Raw genomic sequence first — 24,926 nt, forward strand, 5'->3', positions numbered from 1 at the left:
CTGATTGGATAATTGCACATTGTACACAGGTATCAAAATATTATACCCCATAATAGGTACAACTATTATGGGTCTATTAATTTTTTTCTTTTTGAGGTAGAGTTTCACTCTTGTTGCCCAGGCTGGAGTGTAGTGGCATGACCTTGGGTCACTGCAACCTCCACCTCCCGGATTCAAGCAATTCTCCTTCCTCAGCCTCCCAAGTAGCTGGGATTACAGGCATCAGCCACCATCATGCCTGGCTAATTATTTTTGTATTTTCAGTAGAGATGGGGTTTCCCCATGTTGTCCAGGCTGGTCTCGAACCCCTGACCTCAGGTGATCCACCCACCTCGGCCTCCCAAAGTGCTGGATTTCAAGCATGAGCCCAATATTTTTAAAATAGTGCATTATTACAGAAGCTAGATGTGCACTTTAAATTATCAGAAAATTAGCATGGCAGACAGATTCTGTGGCTGCCCCATCATCTGGACCTGTGACATTCACACCTTTGTGATGTTCATCCCCAACCGAGTGGGACCTGGGACTTGCTTCTATCAAAACAATATGGCAGAGAGTGATAGGCGGTCACCTGTGATCTTATTATGTAGCCACCAAAATGGATTGAAGACTTAAATGTGGCTGGGCGCAATGGCTCACGCCTGTAATCCCAGCACTTTGGGAGGCTGAGGCAGGCAGATTACCTGAGGCCAGGAGTTTGAGACCAACCTAGCCAATATGGTGAAACCCCATCTCTACTAAAAAGACAAAAATTAGCCAGATGTGGTGGCAGGCCCCTGTAGTCCCAGCTATTTGGGAGGCTGAGGCAGGAGACTCGCTTGAACCCCAGAGCCGGAGGTTGTAGTGAGCTGAGATGGCGCCACTGTACTCAAGCCTGGGTGTTGCAGCAAGACTCTGTCTCAAAAAAAAAAAAAAAGTAATCAAACCTCACTGCACCCTTGACATCCTAGACTGGGCTCAAGCAGTCTTCCTACCTAAGCCTTCCAAGTAGCTAAGACTATGGGTGTATGTCACCATACCTGGCTAAGTTTTGCTTTTTTTCTCTTAGTGAGAGAGTCTCATTGTGTTGCCCAGGCTAGTCTTGAACTCCTGACCTCAAGTAATCCTCCTACCTTGTCCACCCAAAGTACTAGGATTACAGGTATAAGCCACTGCTCCTGGCCCAGTCTCCTTTTTATTACACCCTCTTCCAGCTCTGTTTTGCTCTAGTGTGAGACATGAGCATGGTTCATTAAGAGGCTTGGCCCTCAGCCCCAGGAAAGAACAAGCTGACCACTGATAGGAACATAGTGCTGTTTTTAGTCCTTTCCTCAGGACTGGTTTGTCTGCATATGATGAGTAACTACCTGTTTCCAAGTGAGAAGAAGACATTTAATTTTAGAGTAGTCCAGCCAGGAAGCTAAGATGCCATTCTTGTAAAACCCGCAGTTTCTTCAGAAAACTTGAGGACTGCCTGAGATTCTGTAGTCCCAAATTGGAGCAGTCTTGAGACCTCCCAGATTCTTTCATTCTCTTTTTAGACTCGCTGTCTCTCTCACAAAGACCCACTGTTTTCTCTCACAGACAGGCCCCCGCCACTTAAACGTGCTGTGCGACGTGTCTGGGAAAGGCCCCCTCACTGCCTGTGACTTTGACCTACGCAGCCTGCAGCCTGACCAGCGGCTAGAAAACCTCCTGCAGCAAGTAAGTGCTGAGGACTTTGAAAAGCAGAACGAGGAGGCCCGGAGGACCAATCGGCAGGCCGAGCTCTTTGCCCTTTACCCATCAGTGGATGAGGTGGGTACCACTGTCTGCATACTGGAGAATCTCAGTGAAGTCTCTGAGAGTCACGTGGATGATCGTGGTGTTCATTACCACTGTATAGCAGCCCGTGATACCAGGGCTCATGTGTGTGATTTCTGGGGCCGTGCTTTTCACTCAGGCAAGCCCAGGTGCCATAGCAGAACCAATATTGATTATCATACAGATGGGATTCTGATAATAGTAACTACTGGAATTGTCATAGCGCTTTACACAATATATTCACTGAGAGCACCTCATTGAATCCCCAAACATTTCAAGGGTCTACATGTAGTAATCATACCCAGCAAATCAAACCATTCTATTATTTGATGGTATGTGTGGCCACAAATCCATTGAGACATATATTACTTTAACTTTTATGCTGTTGAATGGTTTGTTACTTTCTTTTAATGGTCTCTATGAGCAACCAGAGAGACCTGCTTTGAAAACATTTCAGGCTAAGATGATCACAGCCCATGTTCCCAACCTGTAGGACGTGGGGATCTTGATTGTTTACTTCTTCGTTGGCACTGACCCACAACAATAGGATAATGTAGACTTTGCCTGTGATCACTGCCTGGGGCACTTTGGATGAAATGAGAAATGACCCTTGTTTAAGCCTTGTGTCTGTTTGAACTCCTCATACTTTATGGGAGGCACTCAGTTTTCCCCTCTGCATGTGAGGTTATCTACACTTCCGGGTCTTGCCAGAACAGATTACCGCTATATCTCTGCTGTCCAAATTTTATTAAAGGTTCAGTTGCAAGAGACAAGATTTGGGGAAACTTTGCATAAAAGATACTCTATCCATCCATGCCTCTAAATAATTGAAATTCGATCCTTGGAATAAGCGAGACCATCAGAGAGCCTGATACCCCCACCCTTCCGGATTGTGTTACCTAAGCCCTTCCTTGAACTCCACTGTCAGCAAGGAGGACAATAAAGGAAACAGCAGTCATGAGATAGCTTATCACCTCCACATGGAAATAGTGTTGTTGACATTGACCTACTCACCATCTAGCACCTTCCTCTTTGAGGATCTAAAGGGCAAATCAAGTCTTCGGACAAAGAAGAAGGGTACTTCTGCTGAGATAATATAAACACTTAGAGATTGTGCTCATTTTGTAACTAACTATCTTAAATTCTTCACTTAGAGCAAATTTCTGTCCACCTTCACCAAATGGGGCAGCTTACTGATTGGAGTCCTGAATTTATATATTCCAGCTTTCTTTTCCTTTCTTATCCCAAGCACCTTGGTTTCCTCATCTATTTTTATTTGATTTGCAGTTTTCATCAGCAGCTTCAAATGCTCTTCTGAATGAGGCACATTATAAAAATAAATCATCTCACTTATATATGGAATCTTTTTTAAAAAGTAGATTTCATAGAAACAGAGTAGAGAAGTGGTTACCAGGGGCAGTGGAGAGAAGGAGAAGATGTTGATCAAAGTCTACAAAATCTCAGACTGGAGGAATATGTTTTAGTGACCTATTGCACTGTATAGTGACCAGAGTTAATAATAATGTGTTGTGTATTTCAAAACCGCTTTCAAAAAAGATTTTTAATGTTCTTATCACACACACAAAAGATAAGTTGATGAGGTGATAGATATATTAATTAGCTTGATTTAATCTTTTTACAATGTATACATAGATCAAAACATTACTTTATTTAAACTTTGTACAATGTATACACTGATCAAAACGTTACACTGTACCCCATAAATGTACACAATTACTATTTGTCAATTAAAAACTAAATTAATAAAGTATGAATAATGTGAGCAATATCATCACCTCTATTATTAGAAAGCAAGAATTAGGTTAAAGAGCTTTTTCAAGATTCAACAGATAAATTATAAAATGGGGCCCTGACCCATTAACTCCAAAATTCATGTTTGCTTGTTTATGTATCTACATACCTATGACTACCTGGCGTGTTAGCACACATAACTGAAATCCAAAGATGATATTTTTAAATATCATGTAACTTTTCAGTTTCCATCCACAACATTAAGACTTTTTACCAGGTTTGTCAAGATACATGAAATCAGACTGAGTTGGCCTTTACTTTCGTCCCCCTTCCTCTCAGTTCTTTGATGGAGATGCCAGCATGTAATAGAGGGACCCAAAATGGATGCCGGAAGAGAGAGAACAATTAAAGGATGCAGAGAATATGTCCAGTGAGACATTTGCTTGTCAGTGTCTCTCCGGTGGTACCAGATGGGAGAATGTCCCATCTGAATTGATTGAAAGAATGAAACATAGCCTGGTTTTAGAGGAACTTTGTTTTATGATCTTTGAAACAGTGCAGACACTCTGTTGGGACTGAAAGTTATAATCTAGCAGCAGGCCTAATGGGGCCCGCTTTTATTGAGTAGAGAGAAGTGCTTTGTAATTTAGTGTACCAGTTATTTTTAAATTGGGATGTCTAAAATGCTTGAGAGCCTCTATACCAGCCCTTTAATATTTTAAAGCTTGTACTTATAATTTGTACTTTCTCCTAAGAAAGTTCTATGGATGAAAGGTAAATTTCTACCTACTCTGAAATGATTACAAATACTGGTTTTTTAAATGATACAATCAGATTTTTAAATATTATCCTTACTTGATTTCCCTGTAAGGAAACTTAGAAGAGAGGTAAACTAGTATATCCAGGTTATGGCTGAGTCTACAGGAGAAGCAAAAGTTGGACTTAATTACCAAGGTTCCACAGGGCAAGTTGTTTCCCTAATTCATTCTCATTCTACAAAAGGCATTCTATGTCGATCACTGAGAAAGATTCCACTAATACTTTAAATCATGGAAAAGTTTGCTGAGGCTCTTGGTTACAAGTGACAGAACCCAACTAAAACCAACTCAGAAAAAAAGGTGGGGTGAGTACTACTTGGCTCACCTAAGGAAATCACAGGTAGGCAAGTGTGGAGTTGACCCCCAGATCTGCTGGGACAGTAACTGAAAAAATATCATCTCTCTCGTACTGTCTCTTTCTCTCTCATTATATCTTCCATTCCCATCATTTATGTGTCTTTAGGATGATGAAAACAAAAGGTATCCAGTAACGTTTCCCATTTCCACTTTGCGCCTTCTTGGGAATTAGTTCCCATTTCAGTGAGGTGTAAAGACTGAAGAAATTTATATAGATTAGAAGAGACATAGGAAATACATCATCCAAATGCCGTACGTGGGCTTTGCTTGGATCTTGATTTAACAAAATAACAGTAAAAACAAATTGAGACAGGGAAATTTGAAACTGACAAAAATTATTTAGTGCCAATAAGAAATTGTTATTAATTTTTAGGCATAATAATGGTATTGCTATATGTTTTTTAAAGTCTTTATCTTTTAAAGATATGTACTGAAGTATTACTGTATTTATATGGTCTCTGGGAAGTTGCTTCTAAACAACCCAGTATTGAGAGAGAAAGGTAGTAAGTGGGCGAATAGATGAAACCAGAACGCCCATGAGTTGAACTTGTTGAAGCCAGGTGATGGGTGAATAGTGGTTCATTGCATCACTCTCTCTACTTCTGCATATGTTTAAAATTTTCCAAATGAAAATCTTTTTTAAAAGGATTTCAAAAATTAGAATCTAGACCAAAGGCAGTCCTAGAAATCCATGAGTGTCTGTACCTTCAGGTTGTTTTCCAATTAGGGAGATCCTCCCTTTAGATATGTCTGTTCCAATCATCCTAAAAGTTCCAAACTGCTCCGAGGGAGTCTAGCTTGGGGCGGGCACCAGAACAGTGTCTTCCTCTGAAATAAACTCAGCCATTCCACCCAGCAGCATGGCCAACTGTAACCACAAGGAATGGGGGCCACAGGGAGAGGCTGGAGTAATATGAGCTTACCACATGGATCATTCCACCAAAGTGGGTACATACTTACCAGGAAGATGACTTTGCTGCTATTTGGAAGAATGTTAGGCTTGCCATGGGGTATTCAGTGGAAATCTCCCAGGAAAAGACAGTGAGACATGACCCTGTTCTTTGGACCCTTTCAATGAGCAGAGCACTCACCAGTGTTTGGAACGCATACTACAAGAGTGAGAATTACTGTTTTCAAGGATTTGCACTGCTTATTTTTGCATACATGAATATACTTAAGACAGAATGATAGTTCAGATGCAGGTGTTAAAGTTACAATAGGGACTTGACATTGTCTTTAAGTCTTTAGGTTCTGTGAGGTGAAATAAACAAGTAGACCCCCAGTAGAGCTGTCAAATTAAGTAGAGCTCTTAATTTGTCATTACTAAGGTTCGTATACCTAGCACTTCAGCAGGTTCTAATAGCATAAGCCTGTTTAGAACTTGTCAGTTCAACCCCAATCTCTATCACCTGTTTAAGAAAACAGAACTAAGAAAATGACTCTGTGTTATAGGATCGATGGTTTACAGCCTTAAGTGAACCATTCTGACTCAGCTTTCAAATCTGAAAGTCACATACTTACTAGTAAAGCCCTTGACAGGAGAAATATCCTGAATGTGTAATTAGAGCGGGCAAAAAACACACAAAAACATCAACAATAGGTATGAGATTTTGCAATGCCATCTGGTGGATGTTACTACGCCATATCCATGTTCACATTTCCTTCCTTCCTCCTTCAGTCTCTTTGTCTTAAATGCTTGGTTTCTAAAAGGGGAAAATGTTTGCTGTAAATCCTGGCTTTGAAGGTTTGGGATTGGAAGACAAACTTTCTTATAAGAGGCAGAGTGTTAGAAATAAAGCAAATATGAGTGAACTTGAGCCATGGAAGGCTGCCTTCCCTTCCCTGGGTTAACTCTAACTGGTACTCCTCACAGAATTTACTAATGATTTCCTTATGATGTGATTAATAATAGGAGGATGCTGTGGAAATACGTCCGGTACCAGAATGTCCCAAGGAACATCTGGGCAACAGAATATTGGTCAAGTTGCTGACCTTAAAGTAAGTATCAACCAACACACTACCACTACTTTGAGATTGATCTTGCCTTTTAGATACGAACGTTGTCTTTATCATCAGAGCTTGAATCAGAGAGGAGCTCCCAAAATACGTTTAGCACTGGGCAGCTGTGGAGTCATAGAAAGGGCACCATTTGAGTCTATTCCTGGATTTTTTTTTTCTACCAACCTTTTGACAGTCATTCTTCTACAATACAGAAAGCAAACACAAGTGTCTACTAAAGTTAGACATGTAAGGTAATTGAGTGAAATGACCTATGTTAAGAAAAATAGCACATCAGTGGTGTGCTGGAGTCAACTCGACTAACTCATGACAGCTGACAGTGCACATCTCTTCCTAACCCTGTGTTCGGGGAAGTCACATTGGTAACTTTAAATTGGCCATAGTAAAAGTATTTACAATGTAGAAATCAGCCAATGCTACAAAAGTGCAACACCCTCAGCAATCAGAGATTATTTATTAAACATTTACCAGTATGCCACTGTTGAAACACCATGATAAATGCAACTAGAACTCGGTCTTAGTGGTGGGGACTGTAGTAAACCTTGTTAAGGGGGCACTCACTACTAGCAGCAGCCAATTCTTGCCATCTGAATAAACAGGCCCATTTTTGTAAACTGTTTATTTTTTTCAAGAGAAGCTGGAAACCCAGATTTTTCTGCATCATATACTGACTCTCTAAGTATTTTCTCGTTACCTTTATAAACATCATACAATGAAAACAAAACACAGCTACAATCTGGTTTCAGATTGTGGGCCAATTATTTGCACATCTACTTTAAAGCAGTTATATTGATATGTTTTGATTGTATGCTTTGACAGTAAAAAAAAAAGTCCTCTATATACATATATTAATTTTGTACTTTCACATTAAAATATCTACATTATAAAATACATAATTGAGAAATTTTAAAGGACGAACTAGATAAATCTAAATAAATTCTAGTATTTTCTTCTCGCACTGCAATAGATTGTCTCGTGTCCTCCCAGAGTGCTTCCGTCTCTCTTCCCCTCTGCAGACTGCTACTTTCAAGAATTAGTTTGTCCTCTTCAAATCCACAGATGAAAACTTTAAAGTTGTACATAGTCTACCTAAGCAAAACTACAGAAGCGTAACATTTCTTTACATAGTATTAGAAGGGTCTCCCATCTCTCCAAGTCAATTCAAGGGTCCCTTCAGCAGCCCCTGGTTTGCAGTGAGAAGGCATGTGGATTCTGGATGTAAGGCTGGGTTTCAACCCTGGGAACTTCCCTGGGATTTTGAGTTCTTACCTATAAATGAAGTTGATAGACCTTATGGTCTCTAAGTTCCTGCCTACCACAAACTCTGTGATTCTAACACACAGCCTCTCGCAAGTTCTTCTGCCTCAGAATACAAGCCAGCAAGTCTGCCCGCACAGTGATGGGTGGTCTCTTGATGTTATAGTCTCCTCCCCCTGGCCACTTCTACCAGAAGGGCTTCAGGGCCTTTTGTATAGAGAAATGAGCAGCCCATTAACCAGCTGAGTGTCAAGTAAGGCACAGAAAAGCTAGCTATAGCCCTTTGCAAGCCAACCTGGAAGTGGGAGCTTCCTTGCCTGTCTGGTCGGCAGGAGGACCGAGTGGAAGTGACTGTTCCCCTCTGCACTGTTTAGGAAGCCTTCTCTATTGTCTGAGGCACCCACCACCCCTCCCACGGGATGCATCATCAGGCTACTTTTAGATGCAGTGACTATGTCATTTGATATGGCAGAAATTCTCCCCTATGGTGCTCATTGCCAGGCTTTCTAGCCCTCTCCAATGAATAGAGGCAGCTGTTCTCACAGGTGGGAAAACATGGCTACTAAGAAGATGTGCATTATTTATTTATTTTTTTAAGTTGATGGAGGCCAACTGCAGTGACTCACACCTGTAATCCCAACACTTTGGGAGGCCAAGGCGGGAGGATCACTTGAGGCTGGGAGTTTGAGACCAGCCTGGACCATATAGCCAGAACCCTGTCTACAAAAATTCACAGATGTGGTGATGCACCTTTAGTCCTAGCTATAATGGGAGGCTGAGGTGGGAGGATCGCTTGAGGCCAGGAGTTCAAGGCTGCAGTGAGCTATTATCATGCCACTGTACTCCAGCCTGAGTGACAGAGTGAGACCCTGTCTCTAAAATTAAAAAAAAAAAGGAGTCATTTGAATATCTCTTAATGAAAATTGTCAAGTGCAGTTTCTAGTGATATCCCCCCAAGTGCCAAAGCAGAAATGAAGTCGAACTGACATATTCACCAGGTGCACTTGGCCAGCTCAAGTGTTTTAAATAGTATCCATGCTAACCTATACCCGCAAGAGAAAAGATGGACCAAAGAGATAGCCCCAGGAATAACCATTTAGGGTAAACTAGACAAAGAAAAGAAACAAATTCGTATAGGTAAGCCTGGAAGGTGACAGTGTGAATACTAAAAATATAAGGGCAATATTAATGGCAGATGTTTTCCCATTGACATGGATATGCACAATTCTATTTATAAAACTACAGATTTGGCCGGGCGTGGTGGCTCACGCCTGTAATCCAAGCACTTTGGAGGCCAAGGTGGGCAGATCACCTGAGGTCAGGAGTTCAAGACCAACCTGACCAACATGGTGAAACCCCATCTTTAAAAATTAAAAAAACCAAAAAACTACAGATTTTAGCAGCTGAGGAATTTGTTTAAAGTCATGGACATCTGTAACTGTCTCTATTGGTTTTCAGAAATATATAAACCCTCAAAGATACAGAAAGAATTAAGCTCCTGCCATTTCTGTGTTTGTAGCAGAAAAAAAAAAAGAGAATGATAGCACAGTATTTTTCTGTTTTGTATTTTAAATGGAGAAAGATTTTTAAGATTTAATACCATCTTATAAAAAGTAACCTCAGCTCTTAGGAGTCTTCTTGATGGTGAAACTTTAGTGTACAGAAAGTTTACCAAGGGAGTTTATTTTAAATGCAGATATTAGAGGACCTCCCATAACAATCTTCCTGAAGAGATTCTGGTTGAGTAGGTCTCAGGTGGATCAAGAAACCTGTAGGCTGGCAAACTTCTTCTGCTTCAGAATGCTAGTTTTGGGGAACTACGCTTGAAGAACAAACGCTCATAGAAAAAGCCCAGGTTCTGTGATCAGAGATAGCTGGGCTCAAAGCCTGACTGTGCCCGCTCCTAACTTGGTGGACTTTGGCAAGTTCCTTAATTCCTGGACACGCTGGTGTCCTAGGGTGTTAAATGCAGATAATATCTGCATTACACTGTAGTTATGTAAAGAGGCTGATTTGTGGAAAGCACTTTTTACAGCACAATTTTAAGTCTGTAATAAATGTCAGTTCTCTTTTCCTTTCTCTGAACCACAGAGGACTTACCACTCAGTACCTACCTAAGTATATCCCAGCAATATTTAGGCCCTTTGTGTAGTAGGGAGGACACAAATATAGATTGGCCATTGTAGGCAACAGCTGGTGAGCCTGGGTGCAAGAAAGCCCCAAATTGGCCTGGTGTGGTGGCTCACACCTGTAATCCCAGTACTTTGGGAGGCCAAGGCAAGTGAATCACCTGAGGTCAGGAGTTCAAGACCAGCCTGGACAACATGATGAGACCCCATCTCTATTAAAAATACAAAAATTAGCCAGGTGTGGTGGCGTGTGCCTATAATCCCAGCTTTTGGGGAGGCTAAGGCAGGAGAACTGCTTGAACCCCAGTGGCAGAGGTTGCAGTGAGCAGAGATTACACCATTGTACTCCTTCCTGGGTGACAAAAGTGAAACTCCATCTCACCAAAAAAAAAAGAAAAGAAAAGAAATTCCCCCGTTAATATGCAATTACCCAATAATAGAAATAATAATCATAGAAATCCTCAGCAGTGGGCTTTCAGGTGGTAAAATGTACATCACATAAAATCTACCATCTTAACCATTTTTAAGGTACGGTTCAGTGGTGAGTACATTCACATTGTTCTACAACCATCACCGCCATCCACCTCCAGGAATTTTTCTCTTCCCAAACTGAAACTCTGTACGCATTAAACAATAACTCCTTATGCTCCCTGCTCCCCAGTACCTGGCAACTACCATTCTACTTTCTGCCTCTATGAATTTGACTACTTTACGTGCTTCATATAAGGGGAATCGTAAAGTAACTGTCTTTTTGTGACTGGCTTCTTTGACTTACCATCGTGTCCTCAGGTTCATCTATATTATAGCATGTATCAGAATCTCCCTCCTTTTTATGGCTAAATAATATTCCATTGTATGTGCATAGCACATTTTGCTTTGGCCTCGTGTGTATATCTGTCCATGGACACTTGGTGACTTCCACCTATTGGCTATTGTGAAGAGTGCTGCTACTCAGCATTGTTTTTAAGGTACATTCACCCACATCATCTTACCTGATGCTCACAACAGCCTGGAAGATAGAAAAGCAAGCATCCTTTCCTTATTTTTCAGATAAATGAATGGAATTCAGACAGGTAGGTAACCTGATTAGGAGCTCAGAATTCGCAGGGGGTCAAAGAATAACAGAGTCCAGGTCTCTGCCTGGGCACCCTGAGCGTCTGCCGTGATTCCATATTGCCTCATTTCCAAAGGTGCCATTTTAGCAAATAACCCTTTTGTCCATGTTCATACTCTGTCCAAACATTCTTCTAAAAAGTCCTCTTTTGAGACAAAGCTATCCATTGATAAGGACACCCTCTTGCACGTAGCTGGAGACACAACATAGCTTTACTGACATGACGTCTGATTGATGGTGCGCTGGGACCCTTTTCCTGGTGCTCTCAGCAGGTAACATCCAAGGCCGTGGGACGTCAGACTGAGAAACTTGGAAGACATTCATCAGTGTCCCTGTGCACCTACAATGTCCGCCAGGATACTGAAGGTGGATAATGCAGCAGGATTATGCTTTGGGATTCACTATTTCAAGGGAAATTGGCAATTAGGGTCAATACGAGGGCTCCTCTTTCTAGCTCTCACGGGGCCCAGGTACCTCAGTGTTTATCTGCTGTGCTCAGTCTGCTCCCTGACCTCAACTCAGCAACTCCCCTGTAATGGAGTTAGGAAGGGCCAGACATTCATCCCCATCAAAACCTAGTGTTCTGATTGTTACACTATCTGTCTAAGGAAAAGCAATCGAACTTTTCTTTTGTTGCCATCTGCAAAGTCCCCTTCCTTAGAATTGAATAATACAGAGCTTATTCTTTAACATTTTTTTATTGTTGTTTCAATGGCTTTAGGGTACAAGTGCTTTTTGGTTACATGGATGAATGTATAGTGGTGAAGTCTGAGATTTTAGTGCATCCATCACCCAAGTAGTGTACATTGTACCCAATATGTCACTGTTTATCCCTCATCACCCTCTATTCTCCCCATTCTGAGTCTCCAAGGTCTATTATACTACTCTGTTTGCCTTTGCGTACTCATAGCTTAGTTCCCACTAACATATGGCACTTGGTTTTTCATTCCCGAGTTACCTCCTAAGTAACTACATGGGAGGCTGAGGCAGGAGAATTGCTTGAACATGGGAGGCAGTGGTTGCAGTAAGCCGAGATTACGCCACTGCACTCCAGCCTGGGCAACAAGAGCAAGACTCCGTCTCATAAAAAAAAAAAAAAAAAAAAAAAAAAAAAAAGCAGCACTTTTCACAATAGCCAAAAGGTGGAAGTTACTCAAGTGTCCACGAATAGATGCAAATATGAGGCCAAAGCAAAATGTGCTACATACACTTACACAGTTGCTAAGCGAAGTAACTCAGGAAAACCAAATGCTGCAGTTAGTGGGAACTAAGCTATGAGCATGCAGAAGCAGAGTTCCACCCAGCTCCACCTAAGATCCTGAAAAAGACATTATTTCACTCCTTTTTATGGCTAAGTAGTATTCCTTACCGTTTATATACCACATTTTCTTTGTTCACTCAGTGGTTGATGGGCAATTAGGTTGGTTCCATATCTTTGCCATTGTGAAAGCAGATACTATCCTAACAATAAAATGTAAAATATGAACAAGTCCATTACCTCAGACAGAAAGTCTGCCCTCGGAAAACACAGTCGTTACAATGATCAAAAGAAGGATCAGACTAAAGATCCGTTCAGCCCACTTTCTCTTGCAATGCTACCAATAAACAGTTTTTGGGAGGCATCCCAAAAATATCCAGCATGCTTTTGTAATGTCCACTATGATCTCAAATGATTAGGAATATTTCACAAACCTCCCATATTTCTCCATTGATATCCCAGTGTGATTCTCATATACTTGGAGTTTTCCAAATATTTCTGGAAACTGCTCACATTTTTAACCAGTTTATCTATCCAGGCATTTTCAGGAAATTCAAAATTATCTAAGTTGAAGCCACATAGATTTTCCTCTCTTTCTATGATAGGTTCGAGATCGAAATTGAGCCTCTGTTTGCCAGCATTGCCCTCTACGATGTTAAAGAAAGGAAAAAGGTAAGAAAGCAAAGAAAAATCCATCTGCAAGGCACATATGTTGTTCATGATTCTTTGGGTGTATGTTTCTAAATCTTCTTTGCAGCAAGAACCTATCAGATTTCAAAGCAAATGATCTTTGATGGGTCCAGTTCTGTTGCCTTTGCGATTTTTCAAGCAGTGTTCTGAGAACATAATTTATGATCTTTGAAGGAATTTTTAGGGAAAGGCTCCTGGAGGTGCTGACCTGGCTGGAATAGAGAAAGAATGAAATAGTCCGCACATGGGGTTATATAGAAAACAAACCCATTTAAATACATTTTTAACAAGCTGGGATGTGAATGTAAAACTTCCTCAGTTTGAGAGTTCTCATGTGAAATAGGCTTATCATGACTGAAGAGCATCCGACATGAAAAAGGTCTCAGTTTGTCACAGAGCAAAGACATCACCAACTGTAATGTGTTTTTAATGAAAACAGTGACCAAGACTTCTCTGTGCATGCTTAAGTAATATTACACTAAGAGAGCCAGGAGTACTGCTCCCATTATGCGCTTTCTCAGAATCTTCACTAAGAATCACTGCCTACAATATTAAGAGCAAACTCCAGCTTCCATGCTGGGCTTTCTTCGTGATGGCCTTCTTCTACTTTCTTTCCATCCATAGTCTATGCAGAGTCAAGCTGGACCACTGTCTGTTAACTAAGCTTCCCCAAAGCGTTCAAGCCTCTGTGCTATACCCTCTCCGTGGTACATCGTCACCCTCCACCCCTGCCTATCAGAATCTTCTAAGGCCCATCTTCAGTACTGCTTCCATGAAAAGTTGTCCTTGTCACCCAGCTGCAAAAGGCCCGTCACTCTCTGGAACTGCCATGGTGCTTCTTTGTATCCATGTGGTGACTTGTATTTTGCTTTTACTGTAGTTATTTACATGTTTGCCTTTTCCATCACTTTTTTTTATTTATTTTTTTGAGCCAGGGTCTCACTCTGTTGCCCAAGCTGGCATGCACTGGGGTGATCTTGGCTTACTGCAACCTCCACCTCCCAGGTTTAAGCAATCCTTCCACTTCAGCCTCCCAAGTAGCGGGAACCACAGGCATGTGTCACCATGCTGGCTAGTTTTTGTATTTTTTATAGAGGCAGGATTTCACCATGTTGGCCAGTCTGGCCTCAAACTCATGAGCTCAAGTGATGTGCCCGCCTTGGGCCTCTCAAAGTGCTGGGATTACAGGTGTGAAATACCACCCCTGGTCCTTCCCTCGTTCTTGATTGTGAACTAGAGGGTAGAGGTCCTGCTCTTCTGTATTGAAGTAACTAGCACTTCACTGATACTCAGGAAGTACTGGTGGCTTGATAAACATTTAAATGTTTCTAGGAATATCTCTCAAATGACACCAAAATACCTAGACATTGTGACAAAACACTCATCAGATGTATCTAGTAACCACCTTCCTAAACCACATCTATGATTATTACACGTATTCCTTCAGCAATATTTACCTGTGCTGTTTTTACTCCTTTTTAACGTGTTTAAACCGTGAATACAATAGATCTAACTTACATTTCACTTTGTTGCTCATTTACAGATCTCAGAAAATTTTCACTGTGACCTGAACTCTGACCAGTTTAAAGGATTTCTGCGAGCTCACACACCTTCGGTGGCTGCATCAAGTCAGGCAAGATCTGCAGTTTTCTCGGTCACCTACCCATCCTCAGACATCTACCTGGTAGTCAAGGTAGTTCAGCACAATCTGATTTGTCCAGTCTGATGTTTTCATTTACTGCATTATTCCCAGCTCATGTTTGAGGCGCACGAAACCTCAAAACGTGTCCACATATCCTCTGAGATTCGCTTTGTTTCCTTCTCAACTTACCCCTTTTCCCTTCTAAGTAAACCGTTTCAGATACTAGAAAGACTAGGTTTTGGAGTCATAAAGACCTAAGTTTGAGTCTTGCCTTTACAGACTAGTAACTAAATGGCATTGACAATGTCCTGGTCTTTTTGAGATTGAGTTCCCTATCTGTGAAGTGGAGGTAATCACACTGATGTCAGTGGATAGTCCTGACTACAGAATGAAGCTTGGCACACCTGGGCACCCTTCCTCCTAAGGAGAGTTCCCTCAGTGACCTGGTACAGAGAGGCTGCTGTGGAGAAAGGAACAAAATCTCTGTGCTAGAGTTTCCTAACTATGTTCATGTTGCTCTAGACATGCATAGTTAAGTGTTCCCAAGTCCAGGCTCTTACGATTTGAAGTGTGGGCTATGGTTTTCAAATTTCACCCTCCTTTTTTTTTTTTAAAACCATGTCACAGACTGTCTCTAATGAAAGTTGAAATCTATGGGGCAATTATAAGTAGAAAAGCCTTTCATTCTAGACTATGGTCTTTGCTGTTGTAAGAAAACCAGATTCTTTCTCTATACACCAAAATGACTGGTTAGAAGTTAACAAACACCAGGTATTTTACCTACCTTAGGCCAGATAATTGGTCTTGTTTTTTTTTTTTTTTCTTGGAGACAGAGTTTCACTCTCGCCACCTAGGCTGGAGTACAGTGGCACCATCTCAGCTCATTGCAACCTCCACCTCCCGGGTTCAAATGATTCTCCTGCCGCATCCTCCCAAGTATCTGGGACTACAGGCATGCACTATCCCACACAAGGCTACTTTTTGTATTTTTAGTAGAGATGGGGTTTCACCATATTGGTCAGGCTGGTCTTGAACTCCTGACCTCAGGTGATTTGCCCTCCTTGGCCTCCCAAAGTGGTGGGATTACAGGCGTGAGCCACTGCACCTGGCTGTCTTATTGACATTTTATGCCAAAATTGTAAAACAAAAGAAAACACCACAAGGTGTCTGATTTCACAGGGACCCAGCCTCCTAGGTCTGGAAGACTGGTTGGTATAGCGTTTTATGTCTGTAGTCTCAGTGACCTCCCCATGATCTCATAGTAGTAGTGTATGGATGCCAAATAATTCAGGTAGCTTTGCGGTCACCTCACAGATGGCAAATGTCTTTTCATTCTTGCTTCTTTGACACCATTTAACAAAGACTATATGAGATTACTGTAGCTTGAGGGGAACTTAGTTCATAAAATGTGTAGTTAAAATTATATTGCTGAAAAGACACTCCTATTGTTGTCAAACTTTAATCTGTCTCCTCTTTGTTTCAATGTTATTTGGACATACAGGAAAATTAGCTTAAAGCCCACTATGGCATCCCTGTAGGTAAGTTCACAATTCTCTGTCAGCCTAGGAAACTGAAAAAGCCAACACTGGTTCTGTAGAGCCAAATTTATCTCAAACTTTGTTTCCCAGTGGATGACTTCCTCTTGATTAATCCATCATATTCTGCCAAATAACGGTGGTTATCCATTGGTTGCTATCACTTACTAAATATGTTCCAAAATTTTCAAATGTATAAATGTGTCATTTGACGTAACAAACATACCAAAGTATTCGGATAGACTTAAGAAATTGAAGTCTACTCAGCAAGATGGTCCCTGGTTTGCTTTCTATTTGTTTTTCTTTACCTCAGTGCCATCTCTGTTGCTTCTTTTTCTTTAACTACATAGTAAATGGTGTTATACTATTTAGCACACCCAGGCAAACATTCTTTGATGAGAGGGGCTTCTTTCTTTTTTGTTTATATTCCCAAGCCAAACATCAGGGCCTTTACTGTATTTTAGGTAGCGTCACCTAGTTCAGGTGTTGCATATAATATTGCTTTAAGGGATTATTTCAGCTTAAAGGTTTAGTTCAAGATTTTGTGAAATTAAAAAGGATTTGTTTTACAATCAAGGAAAAAAGAGTGAAAATGGGAGTGAATTGGAAACTTTTCAAAAATTGTTTAAAAATAGATATGCCAAGTGTTAACCCTACCCTATCCGAATACAGCAGAAAGTAGCCTCTTCCCTGAAGAAAAGTTTTTGGTTATTCTGAGAGGCTTCTTTGCCCTACTTCCCGTGGTTATGAGGAGTCATGCATTTCATTACACACTTTCACATACGTCATGAAGGACCAGACAGTAGGTTCTCATGTCAGCCTGCAGCTCCTTCTCATACCTGGAGTTCCCCTTGCCCACTGCAGCTAGGGGAGTAGTATCTGCTGGTCTGGTCAAATCTTAACTTCTCCTGCTTACTGTGTGTTCCATGATACACACTACTAGTGCATGAAGCTGTGGCATTTTCCTGCCTTGCTTCTAAGAAGTTCTTAATCTCTGTTTAAAATTTATCCTAAAGACCACATTTTTAATGAATTCATGTCGTAGAAAAATTAGCTTCCAATTTGTTCTGTAAGCTCCTGACTATGAGCTTCAGGAGAATAGGGGCAGTGTTTATAGCCACCTTGTCTCCCCAGTTGCTACCATGTAGAAGGTACTCAACAATGAGTGAATGATTGCTGATTACCCCTCAGTTTCTAGCTCAAGTGTTATGTGCCTGTGTTTTCAGTGTGGTGCATCTCTCAGTGGGATTTGCCTTCTCTTCATGATTTGGCAACGCGGGGAGGGGTTTGAACTTCTTTTGTAAGAAGAGAGACTTTCTACTTGGAGTCCTCCCTGAAATAGATATCCACTGAGTAGCCCCATGCCGCTTCCTTTGAAACCTCATAAATGCCCCTTCATCATGGGCTATTCTTGGTTAAATACTTTGTACCTAACTCACATGTGTCCCTTTTGGACGATGTTGACCCAAATCCCTTCTTCAAGGATCTCAACTAATGGGACTAAATCCACTGGGTTTACTCTTCAACATCTTAAGTTAAATTTTCTTTGAGCAGTGGGTTAGGAAATTTCAATTTTCTCCTTTTCTTTCTCCTAAACGTGGTGTCCAAATTTATGACAACTGACCAGTCACTTTACCTGAAGCGAGACAGAAGATACTTCATTTATTCTTATTACCAGCATTCGTTTCTACTACCAGAGTTAGCAAACCAAGAAGATGCACATCTCAATGCTTTTGAGTTTCTTTCCAAGTCTGTTAAATCCAGAGAATTAGCCCTAATAGGAAATACAAGGGCAGCAATTACAGATAATTTATTCAGTTCAGTCATTCATTTTTTGGAAGGTTTTAGTCCCCAACCCGACTTTCACAGAGACCGTATCTCTTTTTTACATTGTAAGCAATAATAAAGAAAATGAGCTTTCCACTTCCTACATATGTCTCGCGGGTTTTGTTTTATAAAATAACTTTTATTGCCTTTTTTATTATATACATAATACATGTTTATTGTTTAAAACAGAAAATATGCATAAGCAGTGGGAAGAAAATAAAAAACACACATAATCCCACCATGCAAAGATCACTACTATTAACACTTGCTGCCTTTGCTGTGTATCTACTGTCACCCTTTTAATATGCCTTTATGATTTTTAAATAAAATTGCACGGTATTCTTTATGGAAACTTTTTAATCAAAAAACGTGTGTCACAGATATCTTCCTGTGTCATCAAAAGTAATTTTGATGGTTGCATAGATCCCTTTATATGGATGTAATTTGTGTGCCTTATTTTAATATTATTTTTATTGGTAGATTGAAAAAGTCCTACAGCAGGGAGAGATTGGAGACTGTGCAGAGCCCTACATGGTTATCAAAGAAAGTGATGGGGGAAAGGTATGGTAATTTGAGTATTGCTAAAAGGAGACATCTTAGAAGAAGCAGATATTTCAGAAATGTTAAAAAAAAAACAGTTAATGGGCTTTAGTCCCTAGTGGGTCCCTGCATGAGACACTACTTCATTGTAATTAAATGAAAGAAGAAAAAGAAACTGGTCACTGGTGTTGACTTTTTGTTCGTTTTCTTGTTTTTTGTTTGTTTGTTTACTTTATCTCCCAGGCTGGAGTGCAGTAATGCAATCACGGCTCACTACAACCGTGAACCCCTGGGCTCTAGTGATCCTCCCCCTCAGCCTCTTGAGTAGCTGGTACTACAGGCACATGCCACCATGCTTGGCTAGTTTTTTTATATTTTGCAGAGATGGGGTTTCCCTGTGTTGCTCAGGCTGGTCTCAAACTCCTGGTCTCAAGTGATTCTCCTGGCTCAGCCTCCCTAAGTGTTGGGATTACAGATGTGAGCCACCGTGCCTGGCCTGCGGATGACTTTTTAAAGAAATAAATCCTTGAATTTTCTAATGTTGGCATACACAAGGGTCTGACTGCATAACTTGTCCGTGGCAAGGCCACCCACTGTTTTCTTGGTTCTGAGGCTGTGACTCGGCTGGTTGGGAGGTCCATGGAGACCCCAAAACTGAACAGCCCCAGAGCTCTCTTGGCCTTCCTCAACAGCATTAGGCCACTGCCCTTTCAGGTATGCAAATAATTGGGAATTGGCTGTCACTACCATGCATAATAAATTCATTAACACAGCATAGGTGTTGAGTCTATGAAAAGAATATCTTTTCTGAGGAGCAATTTGCAAAGATTCCCAGTGTGATTTTTAAAACATGGCCTTAGCAGGGCACGGTGGCTCATGCCTGTAATCCCAGCACTTTGGGAGGCCAAGACAAGTGGCTCACGAGGTCGGGAGATCAAGACCATCCTGGCTAACACGGTTAAACTCCGTTTCTACTAAAAATACAACAAATTAGCCAGGAATGGTGGCACGCACCTGTAATCCCAGCTACTCGGGAGGCCGAGGTAGGAGAATTGCTTGAACCCAGGAAGCAGAGGTTGCCATGAGCCGAGATTGCACCAGTATACTTCAGCCTGGGCAACAGGGTGAGACTTCGTCTCAAAAAATAAATAAATAAATAATGACCTTTCTGGAATAAGGCTTACCTAATCAGTATTGCACTATAGACTCCTAAATGTCAAGTAAGATTTATTGAACTCAAGGCATTTGATTTTTTAAATCTATCTTTGATTCTGAACTCAGAAAGCACACCTTGGAAGTGTTGTAAACTTCCTAAGGAGTTATTAGGAAACTTTTTGGAATTTTTTGGAGTTTTCCAAGGCAACTTTTGGAGAAACAGGTTCACTTGGGAGCTTGGTAGATGATATACGAAACTTTTGATTTCAAGATTCTCTTATGCAAATCCAAGTCATATAGCTAGCCACCAAAAGAATTGATAATCTGGTGTAATGAGCCCCCCCCCTTTTTTTTAAACTAAAAGTGTAGTTTACTAATTAAATGTAGCCTTTTTGTAAACTCATTTTTTAATCTTTATTTCCTTATCAGCTAAACTTCTGGCCTGAGTGTGTCATTTTTCTGCCTATTCACTGTTTTTATTTTTTAACGGGAAGATAGGTATTGACTCTTTTTAATCAGTGGGGTTTAGATTTTAGAGATGGCTGTTGCATTCAGGTCAAGGCACTTGCCTTGGTGCTGATGCTTGTTTCAGCTTGTTTCTTTCCATTTTCCTGCAGAGTAAAGAAAAGGTTGAAAAACTAAAACTCCAAGCTGAATCTTTCTGCCAGCGTTTGGGGAAATACCGGATGCCCTTTGCCTGGGCACCCATAAGTTTATCCAGCTTCCTCAATGTCTCCACCCTTGAGAGGGAGGTAACCGATGTGGACCCTGTGGTTGGTAAGATTTTCACCTGCAGTGGGAAAGGGAGGGCTCCCCAGTGTGCCACCACTCAGGTCCACTGCTTACTAGTGGGGGTTGGGGGCACAGTGAGGTGTAGGGACTGGGAAGGAAGAAGGAGATAAATAGAATGAAACACTGTTATAACTGGATGACACATATTTGATTGGACAGTGATCTCCAAAAGAAATTATTATTCTTTTTTTTTTTTGAAGACTGGAGTTTCACTCTTGTTACCCAGGCTGGAGTGCAATGGCGCAATCTCGGCTCACCACAACCTCCGCCTCCTGGGTTCAGGCAATTCTCCTGCCTCAGCCTCCTGAGTAGCTGGGACTACAGGCACGCGCCACCATGCCCAGCTACTTTTTTGTATTTTTAGTAGAGACGGGGTTTCACCATGTTGACCAGGATGGTCTCGATCTCTTGACTTCGTGATCCACCCGCCTCGGCCTCCCAAAGTGCTGGGATTACAGGCATGAGCCACCATGCCCAGCCCCAAGTATATTCTTATAGTAAGATTTTCTAGATGGTTTGACACTTTAAAAAGTTAATTTTTGGTAGCTACACCCTCTCAAAAGTAAAACTTTAAAAATAACAAGAAAATGTAATAACCATCTATAGTGTGTTAAACAGAGACACCCTGGTCGACTCCTAACCCCCCCCCCCCCAAAAAAAAAGGCCCTGTTACAGAGGCTTCCAAAAAAAAAAAAAAAAAAAAAAAAAAAACCTCTGTTACAAAGGCTTCAGGTTTCTCAGCAAAATTTCCAGTCCTTTAAAGTTTACTTTGCCAAGTGCAATGAAAAAGTAGGCACCCAAAGAATATCTAGTTACTGATTTTAGTTTATTTAGCATATTTCTTTTTCATCATCTCACCCTTGATCTGACTCATTCGTTCCTACACTGCTTGGTTGTAGAATTTTTCAAAAGGGTCTCAAGATTTCAAGTTGACCCACCTACAGCACCTGGGGTGGGGTTTCTGTTTCCCTAAATGCTTTTGTATATGCCAAATATTTAAGTCTACATCTATGTTCACATTTTTTCATGCATTCCTTAAGCTAAGACTTAAGCCACTTCTGAAAGGTTACCTTGAGCAGGGAAGTGGGAGAAAGGGCATTTTGTGATTGCTGCTGCTATTTTGGAGTTACTGGTGCAAAATCACCAGTCGGAACTCCTGGGTTATTACTGATTCATCAATAACAAACTTCACTTTACCACATCCTGATCTTCCTGCCACAGCTTTCTTTAATGCCAGCATCTATGTAGACCCAGGTAACTTATTGATACGAGTTATGTATAGAGCTTGGAGCGAACTACAGCTAGGTAATTCAGGTATGGGACATGCTGAGGCCTCAGTCATCTGTAGGTCAAGGATAACCTGACTGGAGAGACTGATTCTTAAGGAGCAATCAGAAGATCCAAAGATGTCATGTATTATACTGAGGTGGTATGGCAGGTTTAGGTAGATAGAAGTAGCAAGAAATTCTAATTCAGCATCATGGTAAGAATTAAGAATAAGAAGATATTCAAAGACAGGAGCTGGAACTATTAGAGTTCTGAGCAATTTGATTATTTACGACAGAACTCAAGTATGTTATTAACAACAGAACCCCTGAGTTTTTACAATATAAAAGCAACAAGATTTCCACCCAAATCCCCAAAGAGGGTAAGAAACAACTGGGCAAAGTATCAGGGTCCCAGCCCAAGTCTGAGTGTGGTTTGGGGTTCTAATTCCCATTTGACAGAAACTCAGTCTTGCTGCCCTGGTCCACACGATGAGAGCAGAGGAACACTGAGGTTCAGAATGTACACAGGCTGACCCCAGCATGTTTGGGTCACAATCCCACATGCCTTCAGGGGCATTTGAGTACATGCCTCTCTCAGTGGAATGCAAATATAAAAATAAAAGAAAAGCAAACAGTGTGCTGACTAAATAAAGCTTATCAGTAGACCCTGTTCTGCCTATAGCTCTGGACTCCGGCGGGGTGGCATCTAGTCTACCCTAACTTCATGTGGGAGGGGCCCATGGCTGCTCCTGGCCTCTCTCCTCTGGCTGGAGGAGGATTAACGATGCCAACAGGAGGACTAAGAAAGGGAGGGGCCAATGGAAGGTCATTTTCATTCAAAACAAGGAGGGCCATATTCAGTGTTCCTGATCAGTGACTTGAAAGATACATATCTTAAAGTTAATAACTGCTGTGTGTTTGAACAGAAAGGCACACTTTGGAATGACAATTGTTTTTCTTAAAGGGAGAAGCTCAGCGGGTGAACGGAGGACTTTGGCCCAATCTAGACGGCTTTCTGAAAGAGCCCTCTCCTTGGAGGAAAATGGGGTTGGATCCAACTTCAAAACCTCCACCCTGAGCGTTAACAGCTTTTTCAAGCAGGTATCTCTTCACGTTACAGCGTGTCTCTGCTTTTCCCCATGCTGGCATGGGCACTGGAACCCGCAGGAGGAGTATATGTAGTGATTAAGAGAGCAAATTAGTTTACCTCACTGTCTTAGGTCGTTTTCGCTTGCTTATAATAGAGTACCTGAAACTGGGTAATTTATACAGAAAAGGAATTTGTTTCTCACAGTTATGGGGGCTGAAAAATCCAAAGTTGAGGGCCCCCATTTGGTGAGGGCTTTCTTGCTGGTGGGGCCTCTCTGCAGAGTGCTGAGGTGGAGCATGGCGAGGAGCTGAGCATGCTTACTCAGGTCTCTCTTCCTCTTCTTATAAAGCCACCAACTCCCCTCCCATGACAACCCACTAATCCGTTAATCCGTGAATGGATCAATCCATTCGTGAGGGCAGAGTCCTCATGATTCAATCACGTCTTCAAGGCTCCACTTCCCAACACTGCCACCATGGGGACCAAGCTTCACTATGCGTTTCAAAGGTGACATTCAACCCACAGCATTCACGCAGCCTCAGTTTCATTAGCCACAAAATGGGAACAATAGTACTTAGCTCTGTGTGGCCAGTGGGAAGATCAGGTGACATGAGACCTGTAAAGCTCATCTTAGAGTGCCTGGAATACAGTTAAAGTCCTCAATGAATGTTAGCTATTTTAATTGAAAGAAGGATTAGGTTTTGTTCCTGCTGATTCAAACTTTCCCATTTGAACCATCTTGGCCAATCCATTCATTCAGCTATGACAACAGTCTGACTGGGACATCTTCTTCCCTATGGATCTTAGGGTTTCCACTTTCACTACTGCTTGATGTGCACGTTTCCAGGGCTCCCTGTTTGCTCAGAGAGGGTAACCATTCCAGATGGTACTCTTTGTTAGCTCAGTAAACATCAAGACTATTAAAAAAATACAAAACTTCTTAGACTTGTCAAATGTATAAAGACAGAAGGTAGAGTGATGGTTGTCAGGGTCTAGGGATAAAGGGGATGGGGAGTCATTGCTTAAAGGGTATAGTTTCAGATGTTTTGTTTGCAAGATAAAAGCATTCTGGAGGTTGGTTGCACAACTCTGCGAATGTACTTAACACTACTGAATTGTGCACTTAGAAATAGGTATGATGGGCCGGGCATGGTGGCTCACGACTGTAATCCCAGCACTTTGGGAGGCCGAAGCGGGTGGATTACTTTAGGTCAGGAGTTCAAGACCAGCCTAGCCAACATGGTGAAACCCCATCTCTACTAAAAATATTAAAATTAGCCAGGTGTAATGGCGCACGCCTTAATCCCAGTTACTTGGAAGGCTGAGGCTGGAGAATCGCTTGAACCTGGGAGGTGGTGGTTGCAGTGAGCTGAGATTGCACCACTGCACTCCAGCCTGGGTGACAGAGTGAGGCTCCCCCTCAGGAAAAAAAAAAAAAGAGGTAGGATGGTAACTTTATGTTAGTCATATTTTGCCACACTTAAACTCACTTGGTCTGACTCTGTTTTGGAAAGTTTTCCATAGGTACACAGTCTTCGTGGAGCATTTAAAAGGGTTACATTAACAAACTGAAATGCAAAAGGGATGCTGAGGGGTTCTGTGCACCATGCCACACAGTAGAAATAGTAAGGGTCTGAAAAGGTTTCTCTTCAGGCTACATTCCTTCCCAGTCATGCAACCTTGGAGGACAAGGCATTTAACTAAGTCTGGATGTTCTCGCTGGGGATAAGACGCATCTACCTTCCTGCCTCACTGGGCTGTTGTAAGGACTGGAGATCATGCATGTGTGTCCCTTGGCAGAGTGCCTGATGCATCTTGGGCATATGTGAGGGTGGGTAGCGTTTTTGCTTAACCTTCTTGTTCGAGACAGATGTGAAGAAAATGAGAAGGAAAGATGCTTT

General features: G+C 41.6%; 1 protein-coding gene across 4 annotated transcripts in view; it reads left to right on the plus strand.

Annotated features, from left to right (window-relative positions):
• DOCK8 (dedicator of cytokinesis 8) overlaps positions 1-24,926 on the plus strand; it is a 243,967-nt gene that overhangs the window by 92,648 nt on the left and 126,393 nt on the right. For all 4 annotated transcript variants that reach the window (XM_039461451.2, XM_039461450.2, XM_039461452.2 and 1 more), the window contains 7 exons: positions 1,564-1,776; positions 6,622-6,707; positions 13,092-13,158; positions 14,720-14,869; positions 18,661-18,741; positions 20,493-20,652; positions 22,900-23,036. In XM_039461451.2, coding sequence (XP_039317385.1) covers positions 1,564-1,776; positions 6,622-6,707; positions 13,092-13,158; positions 14,720-14,869; positions 18,661-18,741; positions 20,493-20,652; positions 22,900-23,036 — 894 coding nt within the window. The remainder of the gene's footprint in view (positions 1-1,563; positions 1,777-6,621; positions 6,708-13,091; positions 13,159-14,719; positions 14,870-18,660; positions 18,742-20,492; positions 20,653-22,899; positions 23,037-24,926) is intronic.

Source organism: Saimiri boliviensis, chromosome 2 (assembly GCF_048565385.1).
Source record: "Saimiri boliviensis isolate mSaiBol1 chromosome 2, mSaiBol1.pri, whole genome shotgun sequence".
NCBI classification, from domain to species: Eukaryota; Metazoa; Chordata; class Mammalia; order Primates; family Cebidae; genus Saimiri; species Saimiri boliviensis.